A 14620-nucleotide genomic window follows, 5' to 3' on the forward strand; every position below is an offset into this window, starting at 1 on the left:
TTTTACGTTTGATGGGTCGACGTTTGGCCGCTATCTCGCCTGATGGTAAGTGATGATGCGGCCTACGATGGAGCACGTCTGCCCATAAGCAACCTATTCACTCGGGCCTTGAAGACACCCAGGTTATACCCATCAGGAAACACAGACTCCGACAAAGAATTCCACTCCCTAGCAGTTCGCTTAAGGAAGCTTGAAGCGAAGCACGAAGTGTCTACCATGAAGCGGTGACGCCTCGCCGATTGTCTTGTGGTTCGATGATGGAAAGGACTAGGGGGAATCAAGTTGTGCAATTCCACAAGATTGCAGTTATGTACTCACAAACTCAACAAAGTCACACTCGAATAAAAAATAATCTATAGACAATCGAGTAGCATCTGAATTTGAACTAAAAAAAAAAAATTTATTCTGATTCCAGGTTCAACTACAACACAGTGAATGCTACTAGGAGTGTGTGGAAAGCGAATAGAGATGCTGGCATACCCTTTGTAAGTATTTTAACTAGCTCATTCCTCTTATTTATAGACACTGATCTACAAATCTAAATCATACATTGTATTTATTCTACTAATACAATGCAGTAAAATCTATTATTTATTTAAATATCAATTGCTGTTCGGTAATTTCGTTGGACTGATTTGTCAAATTTTAGTCTTGAATTATTTGTGGAAGAACGAGGTTTAAAAGGTGAGTAAAAAAATGTTTAAGGCAGTACGATGTTTGTAGGGCCAGCTAGTTAACTTACAATTGGGTACTATCCTCGGTCAAAAATAAATTATTACTTCTTTCAAAAACTTATGACGTCATAACGCACTATTTCATCCAAAGTTCATAGAAAATATCGATTTTGACGTTTCGAAAAAAGTATTGAATTTGACTAGTAGGAAAGTAGCCTATTATTCGATATTGATAAGTTTGACATAATGATATAAGTTAGTCTTTCCGAACTAAGAAATAGCTCAAAAAGAACCAATCGTTTTTAAAAATCTTCTATATTTCTTATCGGTAGGACGTGCAATGGAACGACATCGACTACATGCAGGACCACAACGACTTCACATACGACACCAAGCGGTTCGCTGGACTACCGGACTTCGTGAAGGAAGTGCACTCCGAGGGAATGCACTATATGATTATTATTGGTGAGTCTTATTACTTTTTCGGGTCATTATAGCTATCAACAGACCTCGACAGTCCATTGCTGGACTATGGGCCTCGTTAGAAGAGGGTTTGCCATAATACATTTTTTTTTTTATGAATCGCGCCTGTCATCGATTATTGTCTAGACGTATTACCTGATGGTAAGCAATCGCCGCCGCCCATGGACACTTGAAACACAAGAGGCGTTACAAGTGCGTTACCGGCTTTTTGGTGTTAGGAATTTAAGGGAAGAATCGGGGATTGGGAAAATTGGCGAAAATTGGGCCTCCGGTAACCTCACTCACACAACGAAACACAACGCAAGCGTTGTTTCACGTCGGTTTTCTGTGAGGCCCTGGTATCACTCCGGTCGAGCCGGCCCATTTGTGCCGAAGCATGGCTCTCCAACACTTGAAAAATTTCGTTTTTGTTTAAATTTATTTATATTCTGATAACTGCAAATAGCTTTCGCTTACTATGACTTCAAACTCATGGTAGAGGTACTGTACACCAACTTCAAATATCACTTTTAATATCATTGAATACTTGAATAGTATGCACAATAAAATACAACAAATATACTTAACACGTTAAACGCCATGGGGGACACCAGGTGACCGACGTTAGCGGAGGATTTGCCTTCAACAGTTTTCTATTGGCAGTCAAAGACTTAATATTATAAATTGTTTCAGATCCAGGCGTAGGTGCGTCAGAGAAGCCTGGTACGTACCCGCCATACGACCGAGGCGTGGAGATGGACATATTCATCAAGAACTCCACCAATCACATTCTTATTGGACAGGCAAGTCATTATACAATTACAACTAAATCTAAACTAATATAGTATAGATATAAGCTGAACAGTTTATTTGTTTGAACGCGCTAATCTCCGGAACTACTGATCCGATTTGAATAAGTCGAGGAAGGTTATAGGCTATAAAACGCCACCCTTCGATCAATAGGAACCGAGCACAGCTGGTGACACCGCGCGGAAGCAGCTAGTATTACATACTAAGAAATACTTTTAACAAAGCTATACCTGACGTGCGAACCGCGAGAAAATACTTTATATATATAATTCTTCTGTAAGTGTGTATGTCACTGAACTCCTTTTAAACGACTGGACCGATTATGATGAAATTTTTTGTGTGTGTTCAAGGGGATCTGAGAATGGTTTAGATTCACAATTTTGTCCGCTGGACAATGTTTTTTTAAATAATTTTTAATTTATTAGTAGTTGTTGATTTTGGAATGTTTTACATTGGATCGGACAGACGGCGCTACCATCGCAGTGTCAAATATTAATGACGTTAGATATTGTCATAACATTTGAATAATAATTTTCATCAAAATGGTCCAGAATGTTGTAGCTTATTAAAAAAAGTTTAAAATTTTCAAATTAAAGACGTGTAGACAGGACAACGTCTGTCGGGTCCGCTAGTACTTTATAGATCTCTAATGCTTACAAATGTACTTCGATTATGCATGTCCTCATAATTTTGTAACTTTCGGTTCCCTTACTCTCGTAGTTTTTCATACATACATATATAACCTCACGCCTGTCTCCCATGGGGGTAGGCAGAAAAAATGGAATGCCAATTGCTACGATTCTTACATACCTCTTTCGCTTCATCAACAGTCATCAGTCTTTTCATGCATGCTCGTCGGTTAAAGGTATTTTTAATTTGGCCCTTCTTTAATATAGTTTTACAATAATAGTATTTGATTCCAGGTATGGAACACGGGACAGACAGTGTACCCAGACTTCACTCATCCGAACTCAAGCAGCTACTGGCTCGAGATGATGGCCAACTTCCACAAACACGTTCCTTATGACGGCGCTTGGATTGTAAGTAACTACTTAAGACTTAAGGTGAATGTTCCGAGCTCTTCATGGCTCGTTTCCCGATAGATGGCGCTGAATTGAACATTTTCAGTTTTATGTTGTTTTGAGTGTCATTGGAACAATATTAAGTAACAGAAATAGAAATGCGAAAATCAGGCATCCCACTTTATCGGAATAAGTCAAATTATCGCCTCAAAACCCATCCGATTTGCCATATGAGCGAAATATTAAAATCCAACTCTGTTTACAGTCATTTATACACACATAGACATAGCGCCTACTTTAAAATCAACCTTTCTTCAAAATTATCCACTAGATGGCGTGCATTTAAAAGTTAATAGGCTGGTACCTGTAGAAATTATGTCTTGGGGATTAGGAACTAAAGAACACCATCTGATGCTATTATGTTCTAAAAATAAAAGGTATAAGTAGTGTTATATTTAGGTACTTATTATCACTAAATAGCATAAAACAAAGTCGTTTTCTCTGTCCCTATATCCATATGTATGCTTATGGATTTTAATGCGGTTTTTTGATTCAAGAGGAAGGTTTATATGTGTATTATAGTAGGGAAACTGATAAGTGCTGACCCGTGCGAAACCGGGGCGGTTCACTAGTTTGGGAATAAAATGAATCTCAAGAATGCAATGTAAGACAGTTTTATTTTATTACCCTATATATGATAAAAATGTTTATTTCTGTAAGTAGGTTATAAAATAACACTTTTACACGTCAATATTTGAAATAGCTAGATGAGGCCGGCATTTCCTATCCGACTACTCTGAGAAGAAATGCCGAAACAAACTCAGAGGTCATAGTCTCTTTTAAAGTCCAGACAATGAAATAATGGAAAATAAATTATTACAAGTATTTATAGTGACATGAATGCTTGATACGTGACTGATTATTAAATAATAATCTCATTCAAAATATTTAGTCTCAATGCAATTTTGAAGTAATTCAAGGTAAAGGTACATTATTTACAACAATTTCACACCAGTACAAGGCAAACGCAAGAAACTATAATTTATAAACTAGGCAACAAATACACAGAATAATAGATTGCAATCAAAGCGGAAAAATGTTTGACAATATTTAAGCATCCATAATCACTTATTTAAATAAGGAAATAAAAAAAAAAAATAAGGTTTCTGACAACAAAAAAAAAATATGAATGTAAACATTGATAATGTAGGGGGCCATCCATTAATTACGTCACATTTCAATTATTATAATCTAATTGTTAAAACACGACCTTGAAACTATTTATGAAAAACTCAAGAAATTCTAGATGTAAAATTATAAAATGTGACGTCACACTAGGGAGGGGGAGATCCTACAAATGTGACCAATTGTGACAAGGACGGGGGAGGGGGTCAAAAATCACGAAATTCGTGTGACGTAATATATGGATGGCCCCTAGATTCTAAACACACTACTACAATAGTACAATAAAAAAAACAATTGTCGTGTTGTTTTCTCTCTTCCTTCTTCATTCTTGCCTGGAAACTACCGCTACACAGCTGCTGCGAAAGAAAATTACTATAAATAGTATATCTTGTGTGTAACTTTTGATGTGGATGTTAAAAAACAATATCCCACAAAAAAATATAATATAGACTGTAATTAATGGAAATTATGAAGTATATAAAAAAAATTGTGTACCTTTCATATCTATACATTTCGCATTTTTTTGAACACGTCTCAAAATTATTTCTGGCAGAATACATTCTTTAAAAAAGTGTATTAACTTTGGCATCATATTGCTGATAAAGTCATTATCTCGACAAACTTCTATAACAATCAAAGGTTCATTGACTGAAATAAAATATATGAAGTAGCATTTATCCATGTTACTGACACGCATTTGTCCTTAAACCTGAAATAGATTTAATATCATAGTAAGAAGATGCTAAAATAAATTATAGAGTGGACATGCAATAGAATTATTAATTTACTTGATAGTAATAATCATGCTTTTTATTCATAACTAGTGCATTATTATCCAATGTTAGAGCAAAATTTTTCTTCTCTACCGCAGCTGCCTCTAGACTTAGGTTTTTCCTCGCCAATGATGGAAAACATTTGATCTCAATTAAGGCTCTCTCATTTTCAATTACACCTATAGCAAATTTATACAAGATTATAAATCAATAAAATGGAGCTCTTTATGAAATTTGAAACAACTAATGTAATTGCCTATTGTAATTGTAATCCTTGGTCCCTTGTGCTTATAATTGTGTTATAATTTTCCTAAGTTGGATCTTACCTATTCTACTAATATTACCGGGCTGAAGCTAGTAACATCTAATTTATACACATAAAATACATGTATATTGATAAAGGACTGCCTCGTTGCTCAAGTGGTCGCAAGTGCGACTGCCGAACAAGGGGTCTCAGGTTCGATTCCCGGGTCAGGCAAAGTATTACTGGGCTTTTTTCGTATTTTAGAAAAATATCTCAGTAGTAGCACGGAGTCTGGAATTGTGTCCAGTATATGGCAATAGGCTCACCCCCTATTACATGGGACTAACACAAAATGGTGAAAAGTGGGTGTACATTGTATAGCGGCATTACATGCCGTAATGTGCACCTCTGCCTACCCCTTCGGGGATAAAAGGCGTGACGTTGTGTGTGTATTGATAAAGAAAAGCTTACCATCTGGACTGCCAGCTAAACAACCAAATTCTTCATCAATGAAAAGACCTGAGGGCCTTACAGTTTTATTATACTGCTGCATAAACATACTTTTTGCCACATTTTCATTTTGCTGTCCATATAACATATCTGTTGTACAAATATTCTTTTTATATAGAATATCCTTGACATGATTGTGACATGGTGTTGTAATACGGCGTTTGCAAACCTGTAAAAGGCAAAACAATTGTGTTGTCAATATAATAATACTGCATTACCTGCATAGGTGTTCTATAAAATACAGAAATTACACAAGCACATTTCTGATAACATTACCATTCCAAATTGACTTGCAGTCAGACGGTCACGCCTATGAGTAGTATATAAATCATTTTCATGCTGCCCTACTGTAGACATTTCAATGAAAGCTATATCTTCGGGTGACTTTTGGAATTCTGCTAACCGTTCTTCACACCATATTCTCAGTTGTGCTTCATCAATTTCAATTGGATCACTTGCTTCAGGTCCATAGTTCTTGTCTGGTTTGGTTTTTTCTCGTGGAACAAACAATCGTTTGCGTGTTGACGATTGCTGTCGTATTCGGCTCTGTTCCTTCCGCTTTATGTATTTTTTAAAATGTGTTCCTGGGCTCTGTGTGGTCTGCTTTTTCCATGCAGTCTCATGCCATTGGTGTCCAGTGGCAAGCGATAGCCCTGAAAACAAAATATAATTTTAACAGAAAATATAAAAAAAACCTTGTCCAAAAAAAAATTATAAAAAGCACTTCTTTTTGGTTCCAATTTCTGTATAATAGAAAACTAAATGGTTAAATATTATTTACCTGCCACATGAACACGGCGCTGGTACGATCCCGCTTTACCTAAACTAATTCGTTTTCCGCAGTTGAACTTATTTATTACACTCATAAAGTTTTCTGCCACATTTGTCGTCTCATTTGACAAACGACCTGCCTTCAATGCTATTTTTTCATTGGCAGCATAAATCAGAGCCCACACTTCTGGAGCATTCTTTTTTAGATCTTCTACGAGGTTTTCTTTCTTCTTTTCACTTCCATTGATATTGCAGTAATAGTCCTTGCAGTTTCCGTGAACTCCAAATACATGAAGTGGGCCATTTCTCAAATCTGCAGCCATAACAGTATTATCACTGCTATACATTATGATTTTCCGTGCCACTAATGTAAGCTTTAATACTTTTGGTTTCAAAATATTTCTCCCACGAAGTGGGAGCTTAGTGTTGGCCAAAACCTGAAAGTGTACAAATATAAATATAGAATATGATTTTGTGTTTACAAATATATAAATTCACATACACCCAGAACAACTAACTGAAGGCCATACAAATATTTGATCCTTGCGGGGATCAGACCCGCGACACCAACCAGATTAAAGGTATATTATTTATTCTGCACTTCTATTATGATGCATGTAAAATTTCATGGTAATCAGTTCAGTAGGATGTGAAAGCTAAACAAACAAACTAACGCACTTTTGCATTTACAAGTACAATATTAGTGAAGATTTACCTTGTAGAGTGCACTGGTATAGTTTTTGATTACATGATTCTTGCATTCAATTTTTTTTATTTTGTTTCCATAAGACACTTTTTCCTTCAAGTTTGCAAACACAGAAGAATCTCCGTCACCAATAAAATTCAAATAGCGAAGTTGATGTGTTTCTTCACTCTTTTGGAAACCCTCCACAATAATGTCCGATTCCATTCCTGTAGACGCTCCAGTAAAATTTTTGCAACAATTATGTGGTTTTATATCAATATTTCTTCTATCATAATATTGACAAGTATAACAATATTTATTTCGAACGCCAAGAAATAGACATTTCTTAGTTTCTTTCCCAATAATACAGGCCTGGAAGTGAAAAATATCAGTAGAAATATTGCACATAAGTGATTGTATACAATTCAATTACAGAAAACTAGCTTCTACCCGCGACTTCGACTATGTGGGCTTCAGAAAAAAAAGTCAAAGGCCATATGCATGCCAAATTTCATCCAAATCCGTTCAACCGTTTTCGCGTGATTGAGTACATAACAAACATCCACACTTTCACATTTATAATGTTTTGAAAATAAATTAAGTTGTGTTAATAAATAATATAATGTATCTTACCATACCAGATGATGAATCAAAGTTATGCCCATAGGATCTCTTCAACCATCCTCCATCTACATAAACAGTAACAAATGGAACACCATCAGAAGACACATGGCCTTTTTTAATAGCAATAGATTTTTCTTGTTCACCAGCAATCTTAATTTCCTCTGTCAAATGTTCTAACCAAACATTGCCTAATTTTTTTTCAATTCGTCGAAATTTATTAGGTGACATTGTTGGAATATCCATCACACTTGTTATATGAGCTGCTTGAGTGTAGTAGCTACCAGAAGTCACAGTTGCCCACACAAATGCAGTATTTATTTTGTCTTTGCTCTCGGTGCAGTGTTCCCAAACTTTTTCACACATGCTGCACTTGAAGGTTAATACACTTCGAAATCCATCATGTCTTTCATGAACAAATTCAATTTGTGATGATTCACAGATATTTCTGTGTCTTTCCATAAGGAAGGCCCACTCAATAACATGCCTAAGCTCTACAATGCGATACCCAGATATTTCAGATAAACATGTATTTGGAACACTTTCCACAGTCAACTGAAACGACTCAATTTCGGGATCTGCTTGCGGCCAATTAATGTCTACTACAGGTTCAACCGCAGGTTCAGCCGTCACTGTGCTAGTACTAGAAATACTGTAGGTGGCCTCTAAGTGAATTTTCGGTTTTACACGAGCATATGTTCTTGGTTGTGTATTCGAGGTACTGTAAGAAATAAATCAATAATTTACAGAGGGTTCCATACAGGTTATTTCAGATAAAGAGGTGTGATTCCTGAATAAGACTATGTGTTATGTGTACATTGTAATTGAACAAGAATAAGTAAGTAGGCAAACAAAAGGATGTATCTCAGTTACTGAGGTTTATGTATTAAATATTCATTTGCTGTCTCAGTTATAAAGGTAACTACGATGATAAATCGAAAGAACGAATCCGACATAAAGAGAATTGTTTTTCCCACTAATAGAGGTAATTCAGTGCCAATATGTTGGGTAACTCAGTATGAGTTCCAGTTGTGGAGGTTTCTCACTTATCTAGATCCCACCAAGTTTCAATGTATGTAATAAATAACATAACCGTTATGTACTTTTAAGATCGGCGATCAAAATAAATAATTATTATTTGATAGGACATACATACATTATAGAATTATCACGGATGATTTGGTCATTCATTAACTTTTTCTTAATTTCTTCAGAACGCCATATTCTCACGCGGCTGTAATACGATACGGATATAAATTTTTGTGAATAATAAAATGGCGCCAGTGACAGGAAAATTGAAAGGAAATCGTTGGTCTTGGTATTATCATGTGAAGAGGAGGGATGAAACGCATGTTACTAAAAGAATTCTAAGTTAACCTACACGGGAAATCCGTTGAGCCATCTACGTAGGTACTATACGTACTTACTTGAAAACTAAAGTTTGAGAATTTATTTACTATGAAGCTGGCAAGTTATAATTTACAGGTTTACTACTAACTTGTCGTGCCCATGTATCCGTCTGAATGCGCTTTTCACTCGTTTTGACGATTTATGGGCGCCTGAATATTCGTGGCGTTGATACGCCAGCTTTCTCGCAGGACCCGACATAGTAGGTACCTAGATGTAAACGGAATCTGAAACACATAAAAACAAATTATATACAAGACAAAGGAAATGAAATTATAACAAAACCAGATCAAATCGCTTGTAATTGCAGCAATATGCAGTCTCATGTCATGCAAATTATTGCAAAGTGAATATCCATAGATAAAACAGAATTTATTAAAAAATGACGTTCCGAATTACAGAAAAATTATAGCAGGAAAATTTTACTTACCCAAAATATGATATAACATCAATTGACAAATCGCTGCAGAACAACCATAAAAAAACATATTACATAATTATACTTTATTTACTATAAGATTAGAAATTTAAAGAAACTTGTTTTACCGTCCGTTCAACGATGTAACTGTATCGGAACGCGCGGTGCATTCCATAAATTCATGTATGAGACGTAATATAATGTGACAAATAAAACTATTTGTATTACTAATCAAGAAAACAATATAATATCGATCGGTGATTTCTACTATGAGGATTTAAGTTTGTAATAGCCAGCTAAACTCACGGGCTGGTCAGCCCGTGAGTTTAGTGTTCAGTGCTAATATTTATTAGTTGGTAGATATTTTTCTTTTAAAATAAAATTACTTATAAGCAACATATACTACAATACTTTGCAATAATCTTATTAAATTGGAAAGAAATACATACAAGAAATATTAGTTCGAATCAATGAATTTTCATTGATCAAAAACATACAAGAAATTCCGCGCATAAAACGAAACGTAATGCACGTAATGCTTCAAAATGTATTTTTTATTTCAAGTCAACCATCTGATGGTACTAAATAAGTTTGGCAACGTGTCAAAGGTCATGTTCGACGGAACGGCAACATCGTATTTTGTCTACGAACGAATTTAAATTTTTTTATTGTTGCCAGTGACAATAATAATAACTAACGCTAACATTTTTTTCACACACGACCACAATGTTTTATATTTTCGTTTACGATAGTTAGTTTTAAATTATTGTAATGTTTTTTAATGAAAACCATTGTTATAAAATTAGTAATGATTCTTCAAATTTACATTATCGGGTGCACGCCATCTAGCGTTTAATATTATAACCTATCCAGACATTTCGATATGTTTGATTGTCAAATTGCACTAACACAAGTAAAAGAAATGCCAAATTTTTCACGGTTTTCAAGACTGTTTTTCTCCATGTATAATGCGAATTATTTACCAAAAAGTTATATGCAGATTCTTGACCGTACAAAAGTGATAAAGTGATTAGTTTTGTGCAAAAAGTGTCTATGTACGGAGAGTATACCGCGAACGAAAAATGTATGAAAAGGCGATCGGAACATTCACCTTAAACTCGCCCTTTTGAGGACATTTTCAACTCTATTATTAGTTTAGGAAGTCTTATTTTGGATGAAAATAAAAAAATATTATAATTATCACAGTAACAGTTTGGCAGTAAGTTACGATGTAACATTTGAACTAGATTTCGACAAATTGGCACAGAGGTAGATTGGATTTTAGAGGTTTAGAATTGCTGGGCCGGCTCGACAAACCGACGTGAAACAACGCTTGTGTTTCGTTGTGTGAGTAAGGTTACCGGAAACCCAATTACCCCCCTTCCCAATCTTCCCAAAGCCTGATTCCCTAACAACCCTTAAATTTCTAATCCCCAAAAGAAACGACGCACTTGTTCATGGTCGCCGGGGATTGCTTACCATCAGGTGATCCGCCGACTCGTTTACCGGCTTATACCATAAAAAAAAGAATTATGTGAAGGTTTTAATCAAAAACTAAATGTTTATTTTTATATTAAATGTAATGTAGAAATAGAAATATATTTATTTTCTCGAAAACATGGTATACAAAGATCTTACAATTTAAATGGGATTCACATGTTTTGCTTAAATTATAAGCATGCAAATATTTAAAATTATCACAGAAATTTGAGTTTGTATCTACGGTAATACAACATGCAAAATACTGCCTAATTAAAAAACTAAAACTTATAGTCTAAATATTCCTTAAGACTATAAAAATTATGTTGGTGTTGAGCCATTTGTATACACTATACTATAAGTTAATATAACTCCCTACCTCCAGGACATGAACGAGCCGTCCAACTTCCGCGACGGTACCGCAGTAGGTTGGTGCGCCCCGGAGGACCTGCCGTACAAGCCGCGGACCAAGGACCCCGACCTCAAGACCCACACCATCTGTATGGACGCCAGGCAATACGCCGGCTCGCACTACGACCTACATAACCTGTACTCCTTCACTGAGGCAGTCGCTACTTATTTGTAAGTTATTTTTGTTATTTATACATACTTTTTTTTTGGGACAAGCCCGTCACAACCTCCCAAACCGCTGCAACTCCCGTAAGCCGGATCTACAGTAGATACAACCATGAAAAAACCGGAACACTGACGTCCGGCACGTCCCAGGGAAATGAATGACTGTTTTGGATCCCGCAACGAAACAAATCAGAAGATGTTATTAGAGGAGAAGAAAAAGAAGTTGTTATCTATACTGTAGAACATCCATTTATTTGAGCAGGGACACGGAAATAACAGGCGGTTAAACGTGTCTTACAAACCACAGAATAGTTGATTAAGTGATTGACAAAGTTTTTCGCAATATATACTTATTTTATATGTATACTTTATTTTAAGCTCCATATTTTTTCAAATACTGCACTGGAAACTGAAATGAAATGATTTGAAATGATTTTATTTTTCTGTAAATAGGCTACTAAAGAGCACTTTTACATGTCAAAAAAGATAACTTTCAGTGATAATGGCCATCTCTTTTGTACCCATTATAACAACAAAATTTTAGATAAGTTCAAAAAATGTAAAACAGTTTAACCAAACACCTTGTTTCCCCCACAGCTCGCTAGCAGAGATCCGCGGCAAGCGTCCGTTCATAATATCGCGGTCCACGTTCGTGGGCATGGGCAAGTACTCCGGACACTGGAGCGGAGACATCGCCAGCGACTGGCACGATATGAGGATGACTATTCCTGGTCAGTTATACGCACAACTTATTTGAATTTCTTATTAAGGCTTTCAGATTGTTAAGAGTTACGAATGTTACGTAAAACCTACGCTTTTGCAACGGCTCTGGTGCTTTGGGTGTCCATGGACGACAGCGATTGCTTATCATCAGATAATCCGTCAGCTCTTTTACCGGTTTATACCATAAAAAAAGTCTGGAAAATTGAGTGAGGACGTTTTTGTCAGAGAAAAACCTTCGTTAAACCTTCATTAGTGAACCAAACTAGACCACTTAGTTTTGCATATTAAAAAAAAAATCTTGTTGGAATTATGTACCGAATTTTTAATGTTATCTTAATACCAAACTTCCACATTCAGACAAAATTACCATTCTAACACATATTTCCTTCTCCCAACCCACAGAGCTACTAAGCTTCAGCCTATTCGGTATCCCGATGATGGGCGCGGACATATGTGGGTTCCGCGGCGACACGTCCACGGAGCTCTGCAAGCGATGGATGCAGCTCGGCGCCTTCTACCCCTTCTCCAGGAACCATAACGATGACACCTCCAAGGTAATTATTATTACTAGTGGTCGCCTAGTGGTCGAAATTCGACCATATACGATTTAATTTACAATACCACTTAACATACGTTCAAGGATAATTTTTATTTAACGGATTGCTTATTAGTTTTGTCAAATTAAAATTAATATATTTTGGCGCATCATAAACAGGAAAACTCTATCGATCTAAAGGCGATGTGAATATCATAGCAATATTGGTCGTTTTTTACTGTAGTGTGTGTAATGTTTTATTTATTCATGTAATGTATTTTATAAGTTATATATTATTGAAAAATTAACGTTCTGCACTTCTCCTACACATAAACTATAAGTGTGCCAAATTTTATGCTCCTGCGTCCGCGCAATTGGAGTCATACATACATATTGTATGCATGATAACAGCGTGCATGCTGCTCATGATATATGAGTCCAATAGAAGCTCTATTGGACTCATATCGATGAGCTCATTCTCGAATAATCCACATGAGTACCCCACAAAGTTGAATGTATAAAGACATGTTCCCCCCTTAGCCCCAGGACCCGGTATCCCTGGGCCCGGAGGTGGTGTCAGCGTCTCGTGCGGCGCTGCGGCTGCGGTACGCGCTGCTGCCGTACTACTACACGCTGTTCTGGAGGGCGCACGTCCAGGGGGACACCGTCGTCAGGCCGCTGTTCTTCGAGTGAGTTCTTCAAACGCTACTCAATTTTAAGTTGCACTTAAATATCGTGCTATCTCTGTCATTTTACAAAGAATTGATAGTGACAGTACTACATTTGAGAGCGTCTTAAAATTGAGCAGCGTTTGAGTATTCGGGCATTACTATTGTATTTGTGTGCTATGTATCTTGAACTGGTGACTGTTATTTGTTTGATTAGAGCCAGTTTTTATTGTTATTATGTGATTTTAGTGAAATTCTGTTGTGTGCGATGTCATCCATTAGACCTGTTTTTGAAGAAGGAACAATATGACTATGATTTGCTCCCTTAAAAATACATTACAATAAGTAATTTGATGAAGCTATTAATAAATATTTAAGGCGAGGAATCATTTCTACAATAAACAGAATCTCACACTTCACATAATTTTAGCTACATTCAACAAAACCTTGTAATACTAACATTAGAACTTAAGACGAGATATTTACCATGTTTATTAATGTCTATGAGTTTCCGATATTTCGGCATTGTTGCAAGCGCCATGATCACGGATGAACTCAAAGTCAAAGTCAAAATCATTTATTTCAAATAGACCAGGAAGGCACTTTTGAACGTCAAAGCAAATATAATAATATTAATAACGTCTGTCCTACACATACACAGCCCTCTAGTGAAGCTATTTGCTCATTCCAAAGTGTAGATTCCTATGGAGAAGAACGAGCAAGAAACTCCATAGGTTGGTAACTCCACTTGGTTACATTGTTTCGATTACTTCAACAATGTGAGAACAATGTAAAACTAATATACAGTCCAAGCGACAGAAAAAGAATTTATTTAAATACACTCACCGGCACGGAAACTTGGCCACGTAAGAATTTGACGATATTTCTAGATTAGAACTTATATTGACACTAAATTAAAGGTAGATAAGACTATTGACTGTTTTTCATGATTTTAAACGTCAGTTTTCACAAGTACACTACACCGAAAATACTGTTTTTAAAAAAAACACAGTTTTACAGAAAACGAAGAACTTTACACTATCAGTTTCAATACACT

General features: G+C 36.0%; 2 protein-coding genes across 5 annotated transcripts in view; one reads left to right on the forward strand and one right to left on the reverse strand.

The window, feature by feature from the left end:
• The window catches only part of LOC118272939 (uncharacterized), a 50018-nt gene that overhangs the window by 11597 nt on the left and 23801 nt on the right, over positions 1–14620 (forward strand). The window contains exons 10-17 of the mRNA XM_050693377.1: positions 416–485; positions 1007–1139; positions 1830–1939; positions 2870–2986; positions 11447–11643; positions 12235–12368; positions 12763–12914; positions 13436–13584. Coding sequence (XP_050549334.1) covers positions 416–485; positions 1007–1139; positions 1830–1939; positions 2870–2986; positions 11447–11643; positions 12235–12368; positions 12763–12914; positions 13436–13584 — 1062 coding nt within the window. The remainder of the gene's footprint in view (positions 1–415; positions 486–1006; positions 1140–1829; positions 1940–2869; positions 2987–11446; positions 11644–12234; positions 12369–12762; positions 12915–13435; positions 13585–14620) is intronic.
• Positions 3627–9884, reverse strand: LOC118271403 (uncharacterized). 4 transcript variants are annotated; one of them, XM_050693370.1, is made up of 10 exons: positions 9256–9884; positions 8914–8991; positions 7770–8478; positions 7167–7508; positions 6462–6888; positions 5957–6333; positions 5642–5849; positions 4942–5105; positions 4649–4862; positions 3627–4509 (listed from the first exon to the last, which is right to left on the reverse strand). In XM_050693370.1, exons 1-9 carry the CDS (start codon positions 9363–9365, stop codon positions 4857–4859), a joined length of 2421 nt encoding a protein of 806 aa, XP_050549327.1. In that variant the 5' UTR covers positions 9366–9884; the 3' UTR covers positions 3627–4509; positions 4649–4856. The 4 variants fall into 4 exon arrangements, with proteins under 4 accessions (XP_050549327.1, XP_050549326.1, XP_050549325.1 ...); XM_050693369.1 differs by having other exon boundaries at positions 3627–4506; positions 4649–5105; XM_050693368.1 differs by having other exon boundaries at positions 4649–5105.

The sequence above is a fragment of the Spodoptera frugiperda genome, chromosome 4 (assembly GCF_023101765.2).
Source record: "Spodoptera frugiperda isolate SF20-4 chromosome 4, AGI-APGP_CSIRO_Sfru_2.0, whole genome shotgun sequence".
NCBI classification, from domain to species: Eukaryota; Metazoa; Arthropoda; class Insecta; order Lepidoptera; family Noctuidae; genus Spodoptera; species Spodoptera frugiperda.